This window comes from Rissa tridactyla, chromosome 16, assembly GCF_028500815.1.
Source record: "Rissa tridactyla isolate bRisTri1 chromosome 16, bRisTri1.patW.cur.20221130, whole genome shotgun sequence".
Lineage (NCBI taxonomy): Eukaryota > Metazoa > Chordata > Aves > Charadriiformes > Laridae > Rissa > Rissa tridactyla.
The window spans coordinates 8541612-8558438 of NC_071481.1; the positions used below are offsets into that span (position 1 = coordinate 8541612).

At 51.0% G+C, this 16827-nt stretch overlaps 1 protein-coding gene across 17 annotated transcripts in view; it reads left to right on the forward strand.

Annotated features, from left to right (window-relative positions):
- CCDC30 (coiled-coil domain containing 30) overlaps window positions 1-16827 on the forward strand; it is a 47060-nt gene that overhangs the window by 15927 nt on the left and 14306 nt on the right. For all 17 annotated transcript variants that reach the window (XM_054222782.1, XM_054222786.1, XM_054222784.1 and 14 more), the window contains 7 exons: window positions 798-869; window positions 1899-2014; window positions 5816-5923; window positions 7201-7307; window positions 8158-8350; window positions 13157-13255; window positions 13885-14025. In XM_054222782.1, coding sequence (XP_054078757.1) covers window positions 798-869; window positions 1899-2014; window positions 5816-5923; window positions 7201-7307; window positions 8158-8350; window positions 13157-13255; window positions 13885-14025 — 836 coding nt within the window. The remainder of the gene's footprint in view (window positions 1-797; window positions 870-1898; window positions 2015-5815; window positions 5924-7200; window positions 7308-8157; window positions 8351-13156; window positions 13256-13884; window positions 14026-16827) is intronic.

The window sequence follows — 16827 nt, forward strand, 5'->3', positions numbered from 1 at the left end:
GCTCCCGCACAACGCTCAGACCTAGCTAAACCTCCCGGCCAGCCTCCAAACCCATCGTTTACAGCCTTTTAATCAAAGGCAGGGAAACGAGCACTCTGCGGGCGCCTGCTTTGTGTTATCGATCGATGCCCGCGCGTCCCTGGGGAGGGAGCGAGCGTTGTGCCGCAGCCTCCGAACAGTGCCACTGCTCCCGCTCGCGGACGGGCTGCAGCCTCCGACTCCTCTCAGTGGGTCGCAGCCTGCCTGGGGAAACCTGTGTTTTATAGTCATCTTAAGTATCAAACGAATATAAAGCTTTCCAGACTGTGAGTAAGGGTTTAATGCTTGTTATGTCCGCGTGGTTTATTGTGCTGTGAGTCTTAGTCCGCAAAATTAGCGTTGCAACGTCTTAGTGACCGTCCCTGACGATGTATATCTGCACGCCTTCTCCCGACGAGCTTCAGTGCCGTCTGCTCTGGAAAGAAATTGATTTCCTAATAAAAACCTGAAGTGAAATCTCTCCGATCTTTAGTAAAACTCCACTTAAGCGCTGTATTTTGGTTCAATGGTAATTCGCAGCTGCTTGTTTGCATCGATGAGAAATTGCTCCTGGCCAGTTTGGAGCCCAGTTGTTAGGTCTTTGGTGATGGTGACTAGAGATTTGAAATTGTGTGCTTAGCTGCCTGCTGCTTTAATTTTCCTTCTTTAGTTTTCCTTCGACTCTGTATTTAAGTCCACTAAAAATGTTGTAGAGCTTCGTGTCCAGAAGCATACAAATGGGCTGCCACGGCAAAACTGTCCCTCTGTTGTCCTCGTAGGATCAGCCCCGTGCTCAGCCCTGCAAGCCCCTGAGAGCCGGGAAGAAGGGGAGAGCAAATGGAGAGCGAGCGGTAAGTCTTTTTTTTTTTTTAATAAGCATTTATAAGGTATTTATAAGCAGAGAAGCTTCAGAATTTTATGGAGGCTTTCTGCAGTGGCAAACGGGCTTTTCAGCAAAAGGAACGCTTCAGCAGAAGGTGTTCCTCGCCTCTTATTTTAAATTATAAAACTGAAAGTCCACTATCAAAATCCTTGTCGGAAACAGGCGTTTGGGGTTGTGGGGTTTTTGCCAGATTGGGACCAGGAGAGTAGGTGTGGTTTTATTTTTGCCTGAATAAAAGTTGATTTAAGCTGAAATCCCCTGTGCCCAGCATTAAGCCGAAGAGGGAAAAGTCCTTGTTCACCTTTTCGTAAGGAAAACTGCCTTCTCGCCAGTTTTACTCAGATTTAGGGTACCAGTGTATACTCGGACACGTTTCTGTCAGCGTGCTCCTAATACAAACATCTTTTCCCATCTCTTGCACTTGAAATACCAGCAAGTCTGCGTTAACTGGCGTGATGGTTCCATATGGTTATAGCTTTAGATTTCAAGGATTGAGGATCAACCATAATTCTTACTGTCGCGGCCCGTTTCGTAAATATTAATGCCAGCACGGCGCTCGCACGTTAACTGTGATTGTGTTTCTGCTTGCGGCAAATTATGAATTTTATGATGAAAATGAGAAATGTGGTGGTTTGGGTTTTTCAGAACTTACCCTAACTGTTTGTGAAACCCATACGTAAATATCTGAGGTGAGGCGTTTTCCGTTATCTAGAGGTAAACTGAGTCCCTGGAATAACTACGGAGGGACGGCTGTGCTGCCGTAATAAACGCAGCGCTGCTGTTGAACCTGGATCTCCAGAAACAGAAACCTCTCCTCTTTGAGTAGGAGAATGCGTTCCCATCCCTATGGGGAACCCTCCCTCTGTGCTGTCGCGCGCGTCCACCTGGGCATGAGGGCAGTGCAATTTCGGAAATCGTATTCATGTGATAGCCCCCCTCCGAGCTTGGCCAAGGGCCAAACTGGTGTCGGTGACCAGTTATTTTCTGTTCTGGACAGACAGGACTGAGCTACAGAAGGCCATGGAGCACAACAGCAGACTGGACAAGGAAATTCTGGCGCTGCGAGCTCGGGTCCAAATGCTCGACTTGGAGAGAAAGGCGTTCCTCGATCTGGTGAGTACCCATCTCCTGCTGCTGCATCTCCTGGCCTGCCATGGCACCAACAAGCCTCTGCGTAGCCAACACTCCTGGGGTGGCTCCTGGCGTTCGGTCCTACTCCTTAACCTGCCCTACCTCTATTCCCCCTCTCTTGTCTGTAGCGAGACTTGCCAGAGCTGCGGTTCTGATGCTTCATGGCGCATGGAGTACTAAAATTTGGGCAATGGGCAGAATAAATAGAATCGTAGAATCCCAGAATGGTTTGGGTTGGAAGGGACCTTAAAGACCATCTAGTTCCACCTCCCACTAGACAGGGACACCACTAGCAGGGACACCTCCCACTGGACCAGGCTGCTCCAAGCCCCGTCCAACCTGGCCTTGAACCCCTCCAGGGATGGGGCAGCCACAGCTTCTCTGGGCAACCTGGGCCAGGGGCTCACCACCCCCACAGCAAACAATTTCTTCCTAAGATCCAATCTAAATCTCCCCTCTTTCAGTTTAAAACCATTCCCCCTCGTCCCATGGCTCCCCTCCCTGCTCCAGAGTCCCTCCCCACCTTTCCTGGAGCACCTTTAGGGACTGGAAGGGGCTCCAAGGTCTCCCCGGAGCCTTCTCTTCTCCAGACTGACCCCCCCCAGCTCTCTCAGCCTGTCCCCACAGCAGAGGGGCTCCAGCCCTCCCAGCATCTCCGGGGCCTCCTCTGGCCCCACTCCAACAGCTCCGTGTCCTTCTGCTGTCGGTGCCCCAGCGCTGGAGGCAGCACTGCAGGGGGGTCTCCCAGAGCGGAGCAGAAGGGCAGAATCCCCCCCCTTGCCCTGCTGCCCACGCTGCTGGGGATGCAGCCGGGGGCGCGGGGGGTTTCTGGGCTGCCAGCACACGTTGCTGGGGCGTGTTGAGCTTCTCACCCACCAACACCCCCAAGTCCTTCTCCTCAGGGCTGCTCTCCGGCCATTCTCCACCCAGACACAGGGTGTTTTAAAGCAGCTGCTGTTACTGCGGCCCTGAAAAAATTTTGGCTCTTGTGGCATCGTTCGGTGCAGGGAGAGTTCGATAGTTCACCGAACGCAGGGGGCTGTACAGGCTCAAACCCAACGTGTGCTCTGGGGCTTGCGTCATAGAGCCCCAAAATCCATGTTTTCCTGTGCCTGACGTACAGGATCAGCTGGATGCGTTCCGTGACCAGCCAATGTTTGTGCAAAATCAAGTGGGTAAACAGGGTAAGCAACGCTTGTGCCTTTTCTTGGGGACCGTTATTAAAAACAGCGAATAAGTTTAGTCGAAAACCCCAAACTAGCTATGTTTTAAATGGCTTTTAATTGACGCTCGTGTTTTGATACCTCTCAGCCCCTTTGGCTCTTTCGTGTGGCTGTGCTGATTTGTGCAGTAGAAGATAAGCTTTATTCCTTTTCATTTTGTGTGGACTTCAAGAGAATTACTTACTGCTACGTTACTATTAGTTAAATGCTTACTCTTATATGACTGTTAGTTAAATGCTTGACGTAATAAATTTCGGATTCTCCAAATGCAATAATCCTTGGCGACAAGGTCATTCCTTTCCGAGATTGCCAATAGTGAATTAATACAAGAACCTGTTTCCCATTAAAATGTGTCGTGTAGCACGAATTCTGTTTCCGTTCTTAGCTCTCGAACGCTCCACATTGGTCCTTCGGCAGGTGCCGTTGGTTGCCAGCAGCCTGGAATCACTTATCCCATCCCAGCACAGGCAGCTCAGCTGCTGTCGTGCAGGTCTCTGGGATTACAATGAGTATTTTTAAATCAATGGAGGCGTCTCTGAGAATACCACGCCCGTCTCTCTGCAGTAACGTCGAAGACCGAATTGCTTGAGTGTAACTTATTCACGTTTGAGGATTTAAAAAATTTTAGTATGTAGTTCCGCTCCTTGCATTTAGAAATGCTGCGGGTTCTTCCCTAGCGTGGTGTCTAAGCACGTCGGTGATCTCACGCCTCCTGTTCGCAGGACGGTCTGTCTCTGGGGCTGCAAAAAAAAAAAATTCTGTAGCTCATATTCCTCCCTTTACATCTTTTCTTTTTTTGTTCTTTTTTTGTTCTTTTTTTGTTCTTTTTTTGTTCTTTTTTTGTTCTTTTTTTGTTCTTTTTTTGTTCTTTTTTTGTTCTTTTTTTGTTCTTTTTTTGTTCTTTTTTTGTTCTTTTTTTGTTCTTTCTTTTTTTTATTTCAAATAACGTTTTCTTTTCTTCAGGACATTGCTTTCTTCAGTCACTATGTATACATACGCATGTGTGTGTATATATATATATATTTTTTTTAATATATATATAAAAAAAAGGAATATACACGCACAAGAAGTATGCAGATACGTGTAAGGTATTGGTTTCTCTGTACAGAAGAAAAAGGTGGCCAGGCTGAGATTGGTTTGTCTTTTTCTGTACAGAGAAACCAATACCTGGCACGTATCTGCATACTTGTGTGTATATATTTCTTTCTTTAGATATACTTAAAAAAAAAAACCAAACATATATATACACACACACACAAGAAATATGCAGATACATGCCAGGTATTGGTTTCTCTGTACAGAAAAAGAAAGTAGCCAGACTGAGATCGCTTCCAACCAACCGCGTCGTTAAGCTAACAGTTAAATTACCTTTATTCCTTAGGAATGAGGTTTAACTCTTGGCAGAGATGTTCGAAAACGGCGATTTTTAATTTTTAGAAGCTTGAAGGTGTACGTTATGACGAGGCACAGAAGTTCTGCATCCTGAAGTCTTTTTTTTTTTTTTTTTTTTTTTCCGCCCGGGAGTTGTGGGCGGCAGGGCGAGGAGCCGCCTGGGCAGCGGGCTCTGGCTTGGTGCTCTGTGGGACGCTGACCTCCTCCCTGCCCCGTGCTCCACCATCGAGCCCTAACCCCGCAGGAGCCGGGGTCCTGTGGCCCCGGTGGGCTCTGCCGGTGCCTCTGGGGGTGGCTGGAGGCGTCGCACGAGGCTGAAGAGAAGGGGAAAATGCACGCTGAGAGGGTGGGGTGTGAAAGCTTCGCGAGGGCTGATCGCTCCAGAGCCTCGCGGCGCTGTCGAATTCCCGAAAAATGATAAACCTGGGACACCGAAGGTCCGCTGGACCTGTGCGAGGTCCCCGGCATCGACTGCGTGAGGCTTGGGTGGCATCCACGCGCGCACGGGATTATACCTGCCTCATGTATAATGCGTACGTGTATCTGTATATTTCTTGTGTGTATATATATTTCTTTTCTTTAATGTGTGTATAAATATATATATATACACTTATATGAAAAAGAGCTCACGAACACCCGTCCAGAAGCCACCACAGAACGACCCAGCGCTTCCCAGTAAATGGCTGGAATCGACCTCAGAGCTGTTGCTCTGAGCGGTAGCCGAGAGCGAGCGCGCGAGCGAGTGACTGTGCGACGTGAACAGTCGCCTGCTCCTGATATTACATCGATTCTATCGAGAACAGCAAAGACTAAAAGGTGTCCTCAGAAATAGTGGTTGGGACCTGAGGGGGAGCCCTCTGCGCCCAATCCCCTTCGGTAAAAGGGACGGTACAACGTGTGAGCGATCAGTAATTGAAATAAATGAAGGAAAAATCACTTACCCTTTAACGGACCGTGGCGCTCCCCCCTTTTACTGCTCTTTACCTCTCTAAACAGTCTGAGGCCACCCAGCTGGAGCAGCCACATGATCTCAACTAGTCCCTCAAGCCGAGTAGTTAATATTAATAAATTTGCAGTTTACCTACAGCAAGTTTGAGGGGAATCTTCATTTTTGGGCAAGCGAGATGAACGTTCACCAAAAATAAAAGGAAGTGTTTTCCTTTTGAAGGTTGAACAGCTCAAAGAGGAGATCTGTGAGTATCAGAAGAGCGAGAAGCAAGGAATTCCATTGCCTGCACCAGCCGAGACAGAAGAAGTCGCAGGGTGCTCGCTGCAGGTATCTTCAAGGGCTTTTTTACAGAATCACAGAAACGTAGGGTTGGAAGGGACCTCTGGAGATCACCCTGTCCCACCCCCTGCCAGAGCAGGGTCACCCACAGCAGGTGGCACAGGAACGCCTCCAGGCGGGGTTGGGATGTCTCCAGAGACGGAGACTCCCCCACCTCTCTGGGCAGCCTGTGCCAGGGCTCTGCCACCCTCACAGCAAAGAAGTTCCTCCTCGTGTTGAGATGGAACTTCCCGTGGTCACGTTTGTGCCCGTTACCCCTTGTCCTGTCACTGGGCACCACTGAGAAGAGCCTGGCCCCATCCTCCTGACACCCCCCCTTTCAGTATTTATCAGCGTTGATAAGGTCCCCCCTCAGCTGTCTTTTTTCCAGACTGGAGAGACCCAAATCCCTCAGCCTTTCTTCATCAGAGAGGGGTTCCAGTCCCCTCAGCACCTTGGTAGCCCTTTGCTGTCCCCTCTCCAGCAGTTCCCCGTCCTTCTGGAACCGGGGAGCCCAGAACTGGACCCAGCGCTCCAGCTGTGGCCTCCCCAGGGCGGAGCAGAGGGGGAGGATGACCTCCCTCCACCTGCTGCCCACGCTCTTCTTGATGTCCCCCAGGATGCCATTGGCCTTCTTGGCCACAAGGGCCCATTGCTGGCTCATGGGCATCCTGTTGTCCCCCAGGACTCCCAGGTCTCTTTCCACAGAGCTGCTCTCCAGCAGGTCACCCCCAACCTGTCCTGGTGCGGGGGGTTATTCCTCCACGGGTGCAGCACCCTGCACTTGCCCTGGTTGAACTTCATGAGGTTCCTCACCGCCCAACTCTCCAGCCTGTCCAGGTCTCTCTGGATGGCGGCACGGCCTCCTGCTGTGTCAGCCACCCCCCCCGGCTTTGTGCCACCAGCAAACTTATTTGCCATTCTAGAAAGTGAATTGAGCAAACAGACGTTTCATAACGCCATAAATGAAGAATAAATAAGTGCAGAAACACTTGTGTTCTCCTTTCTACGTACGTGTGTGTCCTGTGCAGGTGTGACATAGGACTTAAGCATGACAAATGCACTAACTGTGGAGCAGGTCTGTTGGCGTAAGCTGAGACCCACTAGTGCCTTCATATTATTACGGGTGTCGGGTAGTTTTTGGCTGGTGGATTATCTACAGTAGGAGATGTAGTTCGTGTTTTCTGATTGTCTTGTTTATTTATGAGAGCCTCGGGTACCTTTGGAATCACGTTGTGCTAAGATTTCAGTCCTAATTACGTGCTAACTTCTCGTTTTCTCTTCAGTGGCAGGGCACAAAGGATGAAGGGAGGGTTGAAGGAGACCACGCTTCAGGCAAAGCTGGCTCGGATCAAGAAGACAGATATCAGAGTGGTGAAACGCTTCATAAAAGGTGAGCAATTTAGAAAGCCTTCTTCGCCTGTTGCGTTTTCACAGTGGTTTTCTGGTGCTCTGGTTGCTGGTGTTCTGTCTTGCAGAGCGCATGTAAGTGTTGGGTTCTTTAGAATACTCTTGGGTACCGGCTTTGTTCCTCTGCTCCCAAATCAGAGAGTTTGGAGGTTATGCGGTCCCGAGTGGGTCTGTAGCCCTTGGCGTCAAGGATGCGGGCTGTTTTCTGCCACTTTTTCTAGTTTGTTGCTTTTCTACAAGAATAATACTGGGTTTTTGTGGCTCTTGGCAGATAAAAGTGTTGATTTCAAAATTGCTTTGTCGCTGGGGAGGTTCCTCTGGATTCGGTTGCTGTCCAGGGGTGTACCAAGACAACTTGGCTTTCAGACTTCAATACGTAAACTGGGATTTTTTAAGGGAAGTCAAAGCTTCGTTCTCCCGTGGCCTGCTCGGGAAGCTGCTGCTGCACCTCCTCTGGCAGGTTCTTGGAGGAAAGGCCATCCGATCCCATCCCTCTGTCTCTTTTATATCCCTTCAAATGCCCAAGCCTGTTTCTCTACCTCAAGCAGTTGAATTTGCCGTTGTCTCTCTGCTGTTGGCATCCCCCTGCCTGTCCAGTTTTCTCCCCAGACACTTACATCGTTACTTGCGTAGAGCCCGTCACCACTAATTCCCATGCGTCGACACCTCAATAAGAGCAGGGAGAGGTCATGCTGGATGCAAGGTTCGAAATCAGCGGGACGGAAATATTCCATGGTGAAAAACTGGCTCCTCCTCACGAGCGGTTCGGATGTGCGTTGATGCGTTCACATAGCGGTTGTTATGCCTTGGGGATGTCCGTCTTTGGTGCGCAGGTGCCGAGAGGTGATTGAGAACATCGAGGGCAGGAATTCACAGCTCCTTCACAAGCTGCAGAAACTGGAGCAGGAGCACGAGGATTTGGTTGAGCGCAACGAAGAGCTGGAATCGATTCTGGGAGAGACACAGATCCAGACCCAGCAGGAGAAGGAACACTTTGAGAACGAGGTGGAGGGACTTCACCAGAAAGTAAGTAAGGGAAAAAACACGGGTTGGTTTTGTTTAATTCTAGCTGCTTTTCTCTCTGCGTATCAACTGGTAAAATAAAATGATGTTTGACCTAAACCCGCACGCTGCTTTGTTTAGTCTGACGAGAAATACAACTAGGAAAATCTGCCAGTTTCAGAAAAGGAGGAAAAAAATTCCGGCAGTGAGTAAATGACACTTGCTCGGAGGTGCAGATTTCCCCCAGTGTTACAGCAGCGTTGTCTTTTCCAGCTCCTGTCCCCCTCCTCGGTGCCTGGGCCATCAGAGTTAATTACTAATGTACCTCTGCATCCACGGGAGTGGATTATTTCAAGCCGCCCTCCCTTCCCCTGCAGCCCTTCTGTACGTGTGGGCCGTGCACCCTTCTGTTTCTTGGCTCAGCTGAAGCAAGACCTTTTTGTTTCAAATTCAAGTTGCATCTTTTTTTTTTCCTCTGGAGCCACGTCTTCTGAATCTCTTGTCGCTTAGAAGCTCTTATTTCCCCTGAGAGGTTGTCCTGGATGGCTTCGGTGCTCCTGGTGGAGTTCAGTGTCTGTCTCCTGCAGGAACTGCTTTTCCGCGTTGGACGGTTGTTTCTTCTGCCTGTCGTTCCTGCCGAAAAGCAAGTTCCAGGAAGCCTCAAGTCCTCATGAGGCTTGGAAGAGAAGCAAGAGGTTTTCCTGAAGTCCATGAGGTGTCCCTTAACCTGGTACCCGTGACAGAAGTCCAGGCTTTGACTGGAATCCCTAACTCCTCTCCAGACCTGTCCAACAGATGAAAACGGTCGGTGTGGGACACTGCGGCTCACTGACCCCAGGAAAGGTCACCAGTTAAGCATGCTGATGACAAAAGATTGCGCTTTTGGCTTTTCCCCAAGCGCAGCATCTTGGAGACCTGTCAGCCCATGTGACAAACACTGCGGCACTTGTGGGTGTGGGGGGACCTGCACTGCCTGGGGACATCCCTGCTGGAAATAACAAATTTAAGGGGACGCTGAGGTTCTCTTGTCGCTCGCTGTCTCTTGCTGCAGCGTCTGCTGGTGAATGGGGCAGGCGTGGCTGGACACATCTTTTTGAAGAGCTGTGATAAGCTGATCCATCTGGAAGAAGGTCTGTTCAATCTTGATCGAGATGTGATCTCGCCAGTCTCTTCCTTACGCGTGGCCTGCTCGGTTTTGGGCACCCTCAAGCAAGGGCAAGCTGGATCTTTTCCTGTTAACAGGACGAGACCATTCAGATCATCCTTTGACTTTAGGAGGTTGATAGAAAGTCTTTGTTATTTGCATGTGAGAGGGAACCTTGGGGAAATTGCAGACGTGAAGCACCATGTTGATCATCTTGGTTTACCAGAAGCACAGCAACGTTAGAGGCCTCCTTGCAACACCTGCAAAGCCATCTCTGTGTTTTGAGTCAGGATCAAGTTATTGCTGAAGCTTCTCAGCCTGATGCTGCCTTTGTCAGAGTGGTCTTTAGCCTCGATCTACTGGATGGACTCTCCATCCCTCTGGAAGTAGCTCCTTGAGGATCATCTGTGCTTACTGACTGCTTGCCCCTAGGAAAAATACCATTTGCAGCATCGCTACCAGGGTGTGTGATGCCTTACAGACAGGGCAGCTGGAGAATTGATAGCCAGAGAGAACAGAGGAGGCCAGAGCTTGGTCCTGCTAGATGGGTAGGTGGGCTTCTCCCCAAAAAGGTTGGCTGTGGAGGTCTTTCCTTTGGCTGAATGTCTGCTGCTTGGCCAAAAGGTCTTCCGTGGGCTGAGTTGCCCTCTGCCTGTGGTTAGGAGATGCTCTCTGCAGTGATCATGGTCCTGGACTGCCGGGCAGCAGCACCGGCCCACAGAGGACCTAGGATTTCTGAGGTGAGAGTGGGGCACACAGGTTCTCAGTCAAGAGTGAGTGGTGCTTGGACATAGAATCACAGAATGGTTTGGGTTGGAAGGGATCTTAAGGACCTTCTAGTTCCGCCCCCCTGCTCTGAGCAGGGACACCTCCCACCAGCCCAGGTTGCTCCAAGCCCCGTCCAACCTGGCCTTGAACCCCTCCAGGGATGGGGCAGCCACAGCTTCTCTGGGCAGCCTGGGCCAGGGGCTCACCGCCCTCACAGCAAAGAATTTCTTCCTCAGATCTCATCTAAATCTCCCCTCTTGCAGTTTAAAACCATTCCCCCTCGTCCCATGGCTCCCCTCCCTGCTCCAGAGTCCCTCCCCAGCTTTCCTGGAGCCCCTTTAGGGACTGGAAGGTGCTCTAAGGTCTCCCCGGAGCCTTCTCTTCTCCAGGCTGACCCCCCCCAACTCTCTCAGCCTGTCCATACACTTGCTGTTGTCTTAAAACACGACGTAGGAGATGGTGCACGTGTGAAGGCATATCCCGTGTGAACGCTGAAGCGGCCACGCATTGCTGAGATGAGTTGTTGAAAGGAAGAAGAGATGAATTACTTGTCAGTAGCTTCTGGCTGTGAGGGAAAAGTCTCTAAATACAGTGAAACAGACTGAAGGCATGTTCAAATACCTTAACGAAGGGTGCCAGCAGACATGTTTCTAAGCGTGGAGCTGAGGAGCCAAGGGCAGGCTCTGTGACGGGAATGCCAAGAGGTCTGTCCACCACGACTGCGTTTTTGTTTCAATCGGGGTTTGTTCAGCGCACGCTAAAACGTTTCCAACTTTCTCACCGCAGGAGAATAAACGCAACCCTCCACAAATCAAACAAGACGCGTTTTCGGTTTGGAGAATCCTCTTCTTTGCTCGGTGCCTTGTTAAACAGATCCCTGGGAACGCCGCTCCGGGGGACGCGGGGTGATCGCTGCGGGGAGCACCAGGTAGCCAGGGAGATGGAAGGCATGTCCCTGGCATGAGCTTGGCAGCCGCCGGAACTGAAAAAGAGACAGAAAAGAGGCACGCAGAGCGATGGAGGAGAGACAGGCAGAGTGTGGGATGGAAGAGGAAGGTGGTGGGTTAACCCTTGGTTAGATGCCGTGTCTGCGTAGATCTGCAGAGCAGCGCCCTTCATCTCCAGGGGGCTTCTGGGTGCCTTGGAGGCAATGGGGGAAGGACTGCACGGAGGCAGGTGCACTGGAGCCTGGAGAAAGCAGCGCTGCTGGGTGCTTGCCAGGCTGCCTCATGTGAGAAGCACTTGGAATTCTTTTTCTATTTTGGCACGCCTACAAAAATATTGGCTGATTCGGCCACCGACTCCGAACGAGGACACCGGGATACAGTGCGAGTATTGTTCTGCCCTTGGCACGGGACTTAGGTGCGCAGCTTCAACGCTGAGGAGTTAGTGGCTTGGAGGGAAAATAAGCAAAACGATGGAAATGCATAGTTGGGTACCAGCTTCGTGCCCACAGGTTGGCTGGGGAATGGGGAGGGGAGGTGCATTTCGCCTTTGAGATCCCTTCCAGAACCCCAAAGTCTTGTTGAACCCCAAACCATCATCTAGTCATGCAAGAGGCGGGGGGTTTCTTGCCCTCCAGCTCTTCTGTAAAGAGGCCTGGATGTTTCACCCCACCGATTTGCTTTTAACGCCTAGCCTGGGGTAACATCATCTATCTTAAAAAACAGCATGACGGCAGCTTTCCCCTGTTAGAGAGGGAGCTTCAAGAGAGCCATCTTGTGCCTGAAGCCTGTCAGTGAACGCAAAGCTCCCGCGCCTTGCCATGCTGCTTTGTAATCGCTGTACACGGAGCGGGATTGGCAGAGACTTGGCACTTCTTTAGTTTTGGCATCCCAGTTGGAAAGGAACGAAAGATCGTCTCCAAATAAGTGCAAAGAAAGCAGGGCGAAAGGCATCCCGCGTGCCTCGCCGTACACTCGTCTGTACGAGCAGAGTGATGGAGGTTGCTCGTGTGAGGACGGTGAACGCTGTGTTACGGATGAAGCGGGGATTTCGCCTCCAGCCGGACTTCATCCCCTTCCAGCGTCCCCACTTGCTCTCCGGCCTCGTTCAGCGACGTGGTGGTTTAGAAATAAGAAACCCAACCCAAACTTTCTGCGGAGCGTAAGGAGCTGAAAGGAAAGGCTGCTGAACGCCGGGCTGGCTGGCAGCGGAGCAGGGCAGCTGCGAGGGCCGAGGCTCGGATTTTGCCAAAGGGTCTGCGGGAACCATAATCGGGAGGAGACGCTGGGCTGCTCCGAGCTCCTTTAAGCCCTTTAAAACTGCAGGACTCCCATGAGATCCCCCACACGGGTGGACTCCCCAGGAGGGGGCTGGCGCAGATGCAGAGTGAGCACTTGTCCAGACAATCTCTTTCCCGCCAGGAGAAGCACAAGGTCGGTGTTTTGTTGGCTCAAGTCCTCGGAGCCTCGCAGGAGGGAGTTAAAACCTCCTTCGGGCAGTGGAGGCACCAGGACGAGCCCCTGGTGGCCCAGGTCCAACGTCTGCTCGGATGAGATCAGCCGCGGGGGAGCGGGCAGTGCAGCAGGATGCGAAAGCAGGGTGGCCCACCATAGAAATGGGGGTCTCGTGGGGTCACCCGCGTTGGGAGAGCGGCACACAGAAGGCCCGCAAGCTGCGGAGGCCTTGAATTTCCACCACGTGTCTGGTTCATTTCTCTCCTTTTGCGGAGCAGGGCTCTTTCTTTTCTGACTTGGCCTTGGATGGCTCCTTCCCCCTTTGAAGCAGCAGGGTGAACGATGTGAGCTGGAGCGAGCCCGCGCTGGCGGCTGTCCACGTCCCTTCCTACTCCTCGCTTCCAAACATGGGGCTTATTCTGTAACAGCAGCACAAGGAGCGGTTTAGTAGCAGTTGTGCGGTGAGCGCTAGCGGTGAGCGCCGGTTTGGTTTTAACCTGTGGTTTGCCTTGTGTTAAGATCACAAGTTTAGAAACGGAGTTGCTGGAAGTGCAGAAGGACAAAGCTGGGATGAGTGGGGAAGAGCAGGTGGCGTCTGGAGCACAAGAGATGCAAGAGGTAAGAGGTTTCCCTTGGGAAAGAAATTGTTTTGTTTAGAAATGTATGAAACAAGCATCTCCCGTGGAGGCTCTTTGTCACCACCTTCTGAGAATACGTGGCCCCGCAGCTCAGGCGAGGCAGGTGGGTGTCCTTAGAGCAAAGCAAACAATGTTATCTCCCTGATAACTCATCTCTCTGATGGGATTGTGGTGCCTTCAGCACTGCGGAGCTTGCTGGCTCCCCGGTGAGGGTGGAGGGTTCCCACCTTTGCCTCTTGTTTAAGGTTTAGTGACACCTAGGCAGCCTGTAGGTACGTTTACAAGGCTTTTTCCCCAGCTGGTTTTGGGCCGGCTTTCCTGTCGATTTACTTGCCAGCCAGACAATTGGATCTGCCAGGTGTACAAGCCAGACAGAGCTTATTACATGCGGGAGGGGACCTTCCCAAGGTATCTTGGGTCATGTGGAGGTTCCAGGCCTTCAGATGTGTCCAGTCAGCCCTGGGAATAAGCTGCCGGAATCCTGCTGGCAACTTGCGATAACCATTTTTCCTATCCTTGTGTTCTGGAAGAGACATTTCCTGCAATTTGTTTCTCTTTTGCTAGAATAAACGATGCTGTAGAAGTGACTCGTAATTTTGTTTGTTGCAGATGCTGGAAACCTGTCAGGAAACAATAGAAAAGTTGGGAAGTCAGCTGGGAGAGCGGAGAGAACGGAGAAAACAGCTTGCATCTGAGCTCGAGCTGTTACGAGAAGATCTGAAGGCTGAGAAGAAGGTGTTGGGCAGCCAGGTACGTGCAGTGCCTGCAGCGGGACCACCCGCAGGAGGCGGTTGCCTTTGGATGACCCCATGAAACACCCCCAGTTGCCCCTCAAGTGGCTTCTCTTGCAGTTCTCTGGTCCAGCCAGTTCCAAAGCTTCTTTGTCTGATGGAACCCATCTGCTTTAATGGAACTGTCTCTTAATTTATTTTTGCTTTCCGTGCCTCTACTAACAAAAGGGCAATTCAAAGTTTGTAGCCAAAGCCCTTTTCTCTAGAGGGCAGAGTGGAAGCTTTCAGGCTTGGGTGTTGCAGAGTTATTTGGGATCATAAGGCTCGTGATCGGGAGCCTTCGCCTCTCCGTGTCACGACGTGGCGGGGTACCCGCAGATTTGAGCCAAGACCTCCTGCGGACTGACACCATGGTTACCCCTCAGCAGCCGCTGCTTTTCTGAGGTCGATCAACTGGCTAATTCTGAATCTGTTTACCATGAGTCCCCTTTAATATCAGTGATTTTCTTTCTTAACCAGAATATGCCAGCACCTCTCCTATGAGGACAGGCTGAGGGAGTTGGGAGGGTTCAGCCTGGAGAAGAGAAGGCTCCGGGGAGACCTTGGAGCCCCTTCCAGTCCCTGAAGGGGCTCCAGGGAAGCTGGGGAGGGGCTGTTTGCAAGGGCATGGAGCCACAGGACGAGGGGCAATGGTTTAAACTAAAGCAGGGCGGGTTTAGATGAGACATTAGGAAGAAGTTCTTTACACTGAGGGTGGTGAGACACTGGCCCAGGTTGCCCAGAGAGGTGGGGGAGGCCCCATCCCTGGAGACATTCAAGGCCAGGCTGGATGAGGCTCTGAGCAACCTGATCTAGTTGAAGATGTCCCTGCTGACTGCAGGGGGGTTGGACTAGATGGCCTTTAGAGGTCCCTTCCGACCCAACTCGTTCTATGATAAGAACTCAGAACACCTAAGAGTCAGAGAAATCTACACGAGCCGCGTGCTGGGATCCCGGCGCTGCTTTTTGTTACGTGCGCAGACCTCAGTGCACTCGGCGTGAAGCCATTGAGCTGCTAGGGTTGGCTTCTGGCAGGTTTCTCTCTGCGGTGAGAGTTGCTGGTGCTCTCTCTTCCAGTTGGCCATAGAGGAGAGAGAGCGCGTGATGCCAGCAAAATTGCAGAAGGGCTGGTGCGTAGGCAGGATAGGGGCTGCAAATGAGGGTAAAAAAAATTTAGGAGAGCTGCAGCTCTGTGGCCTGGATCCAGGCAGACAGGGGGGAGCTGAGGGAGACTGGCAAAGCGGGGGGTTACATCTATTACCAACCCCATTTTTTAGCACTCCGAGAGGTGTTAAACCATATCGCTGCCTTGAGAGTAAGTAAAAAAAAAAAAAAAAAAAAAAACAATGAAAGTCCTGAACTGGTGGCGCAGCTGCACGTACGCGAGTCTTACTGGGGGAACAGTGGCATCTAGAGGACAGGACCTTTGTAGTGCTGTTAGGCAACAAATTCACGCTGTAAAAGCTCGGGATGCAGACCAAGCCTTGCTGAAGAGCGGTTTAGGAAGGGGCAAGGTCAGGCTGTGAATACGCACGTGAAAAGGAATTGTGTGATTTTGGGGGATGATGGGGAAAATGGGAAGGGCCGCTTTTTAACCTCTGCGTCCCAATAGTTCAATCCCTTCGTGGTCCAGGGACTTTTTAATCAAAATCATACGTCCCTGGAAGTTTGGTTGTAATTCAGCCAACTGGTGGCTTCCCTAAAGGGCAAAAAGGATCCATCAAAGGGATCGCGAGATGAAATCCAGTGGCCTGCGTTAAACTGTAAGTGTCTTTGCACGTGTCTGGGGGGGATTCCTGACTTCACAAATGGCTTCGTTCCCTTTTGACAGAGCAGCTGTATTGGGACAGACCATTTACTGAGAGAGCGCTGGAAATGAGCTTGGCTGGAAATCATCGGGTTCTCGTGGGTGGTCAGGATTTGAGGTTGTTCACGGTTGCGTTTGTCGGGACGTCCGACACACAGAATGGGCGAGATGGGCTACGAACTGATGCAATATGAACTACGCAAAGAGCTCTTTGCATTTGTCTGGAACCCTCTTCTTGCTTTTAAGAGGTTTTTTGGACATTTGAGAGGAGAAAGCTTTTCCTGAGCTTGTAGTTAGAGGTGTGTCGCATCCACTAACCCCGGCTGTTTCCTCCCCAGGGGTTGCCTGACTCCAAACCAGAGTTTACAAGCCCTTGTAATAACTTCCCGAGTCTCCAAAGAACATCAGCAAGCTGGCTGATGTTAACGGTGATTAATGTATCCCATGAGAAGCTACAAAAAGATAATGCTTTGTTAGATACAGAGGTGAGAAATGTAAAGAAATATCCGTTGTTCTGGCGTCTGATGCCGGACAGAAGCTGCTAGTGTGTATTGCTCAAATATAAATAAATTTGTCTCGGTGTAGATAAGACGACCTGGAATTGAAATATTAGTGCTAGCGTACGCTCAGGAAGGGCTATGGATGAAGAAGCTTTAGGAATCAAAGTCATTGCTGGCATTTAGTGGATTTAACAGCAGTTTTCTTTGCAGGATTTGGTTTCACCACTTCTCCCGTCTGGGAGTCCCCACGTGCACTCCTCCTGCCTTCGCTTCTCGCCCCTTTTATTTCCTTGGCATCGTCTCTTCGCGCCTCAGGCTTTGGGTCTGACCATTGCTGGTGTGTAAGGCATTAGGTGACGTTGCAAGTGGAGAGCAGCCATCCGTAGAAAGCTGGTCTGGGTTGACTGGGATGGAGGATGCTCTCTGTGGGAGACAGCTGAATACATACCTTGTACTCGTCCTGTTTTTCCAAGAA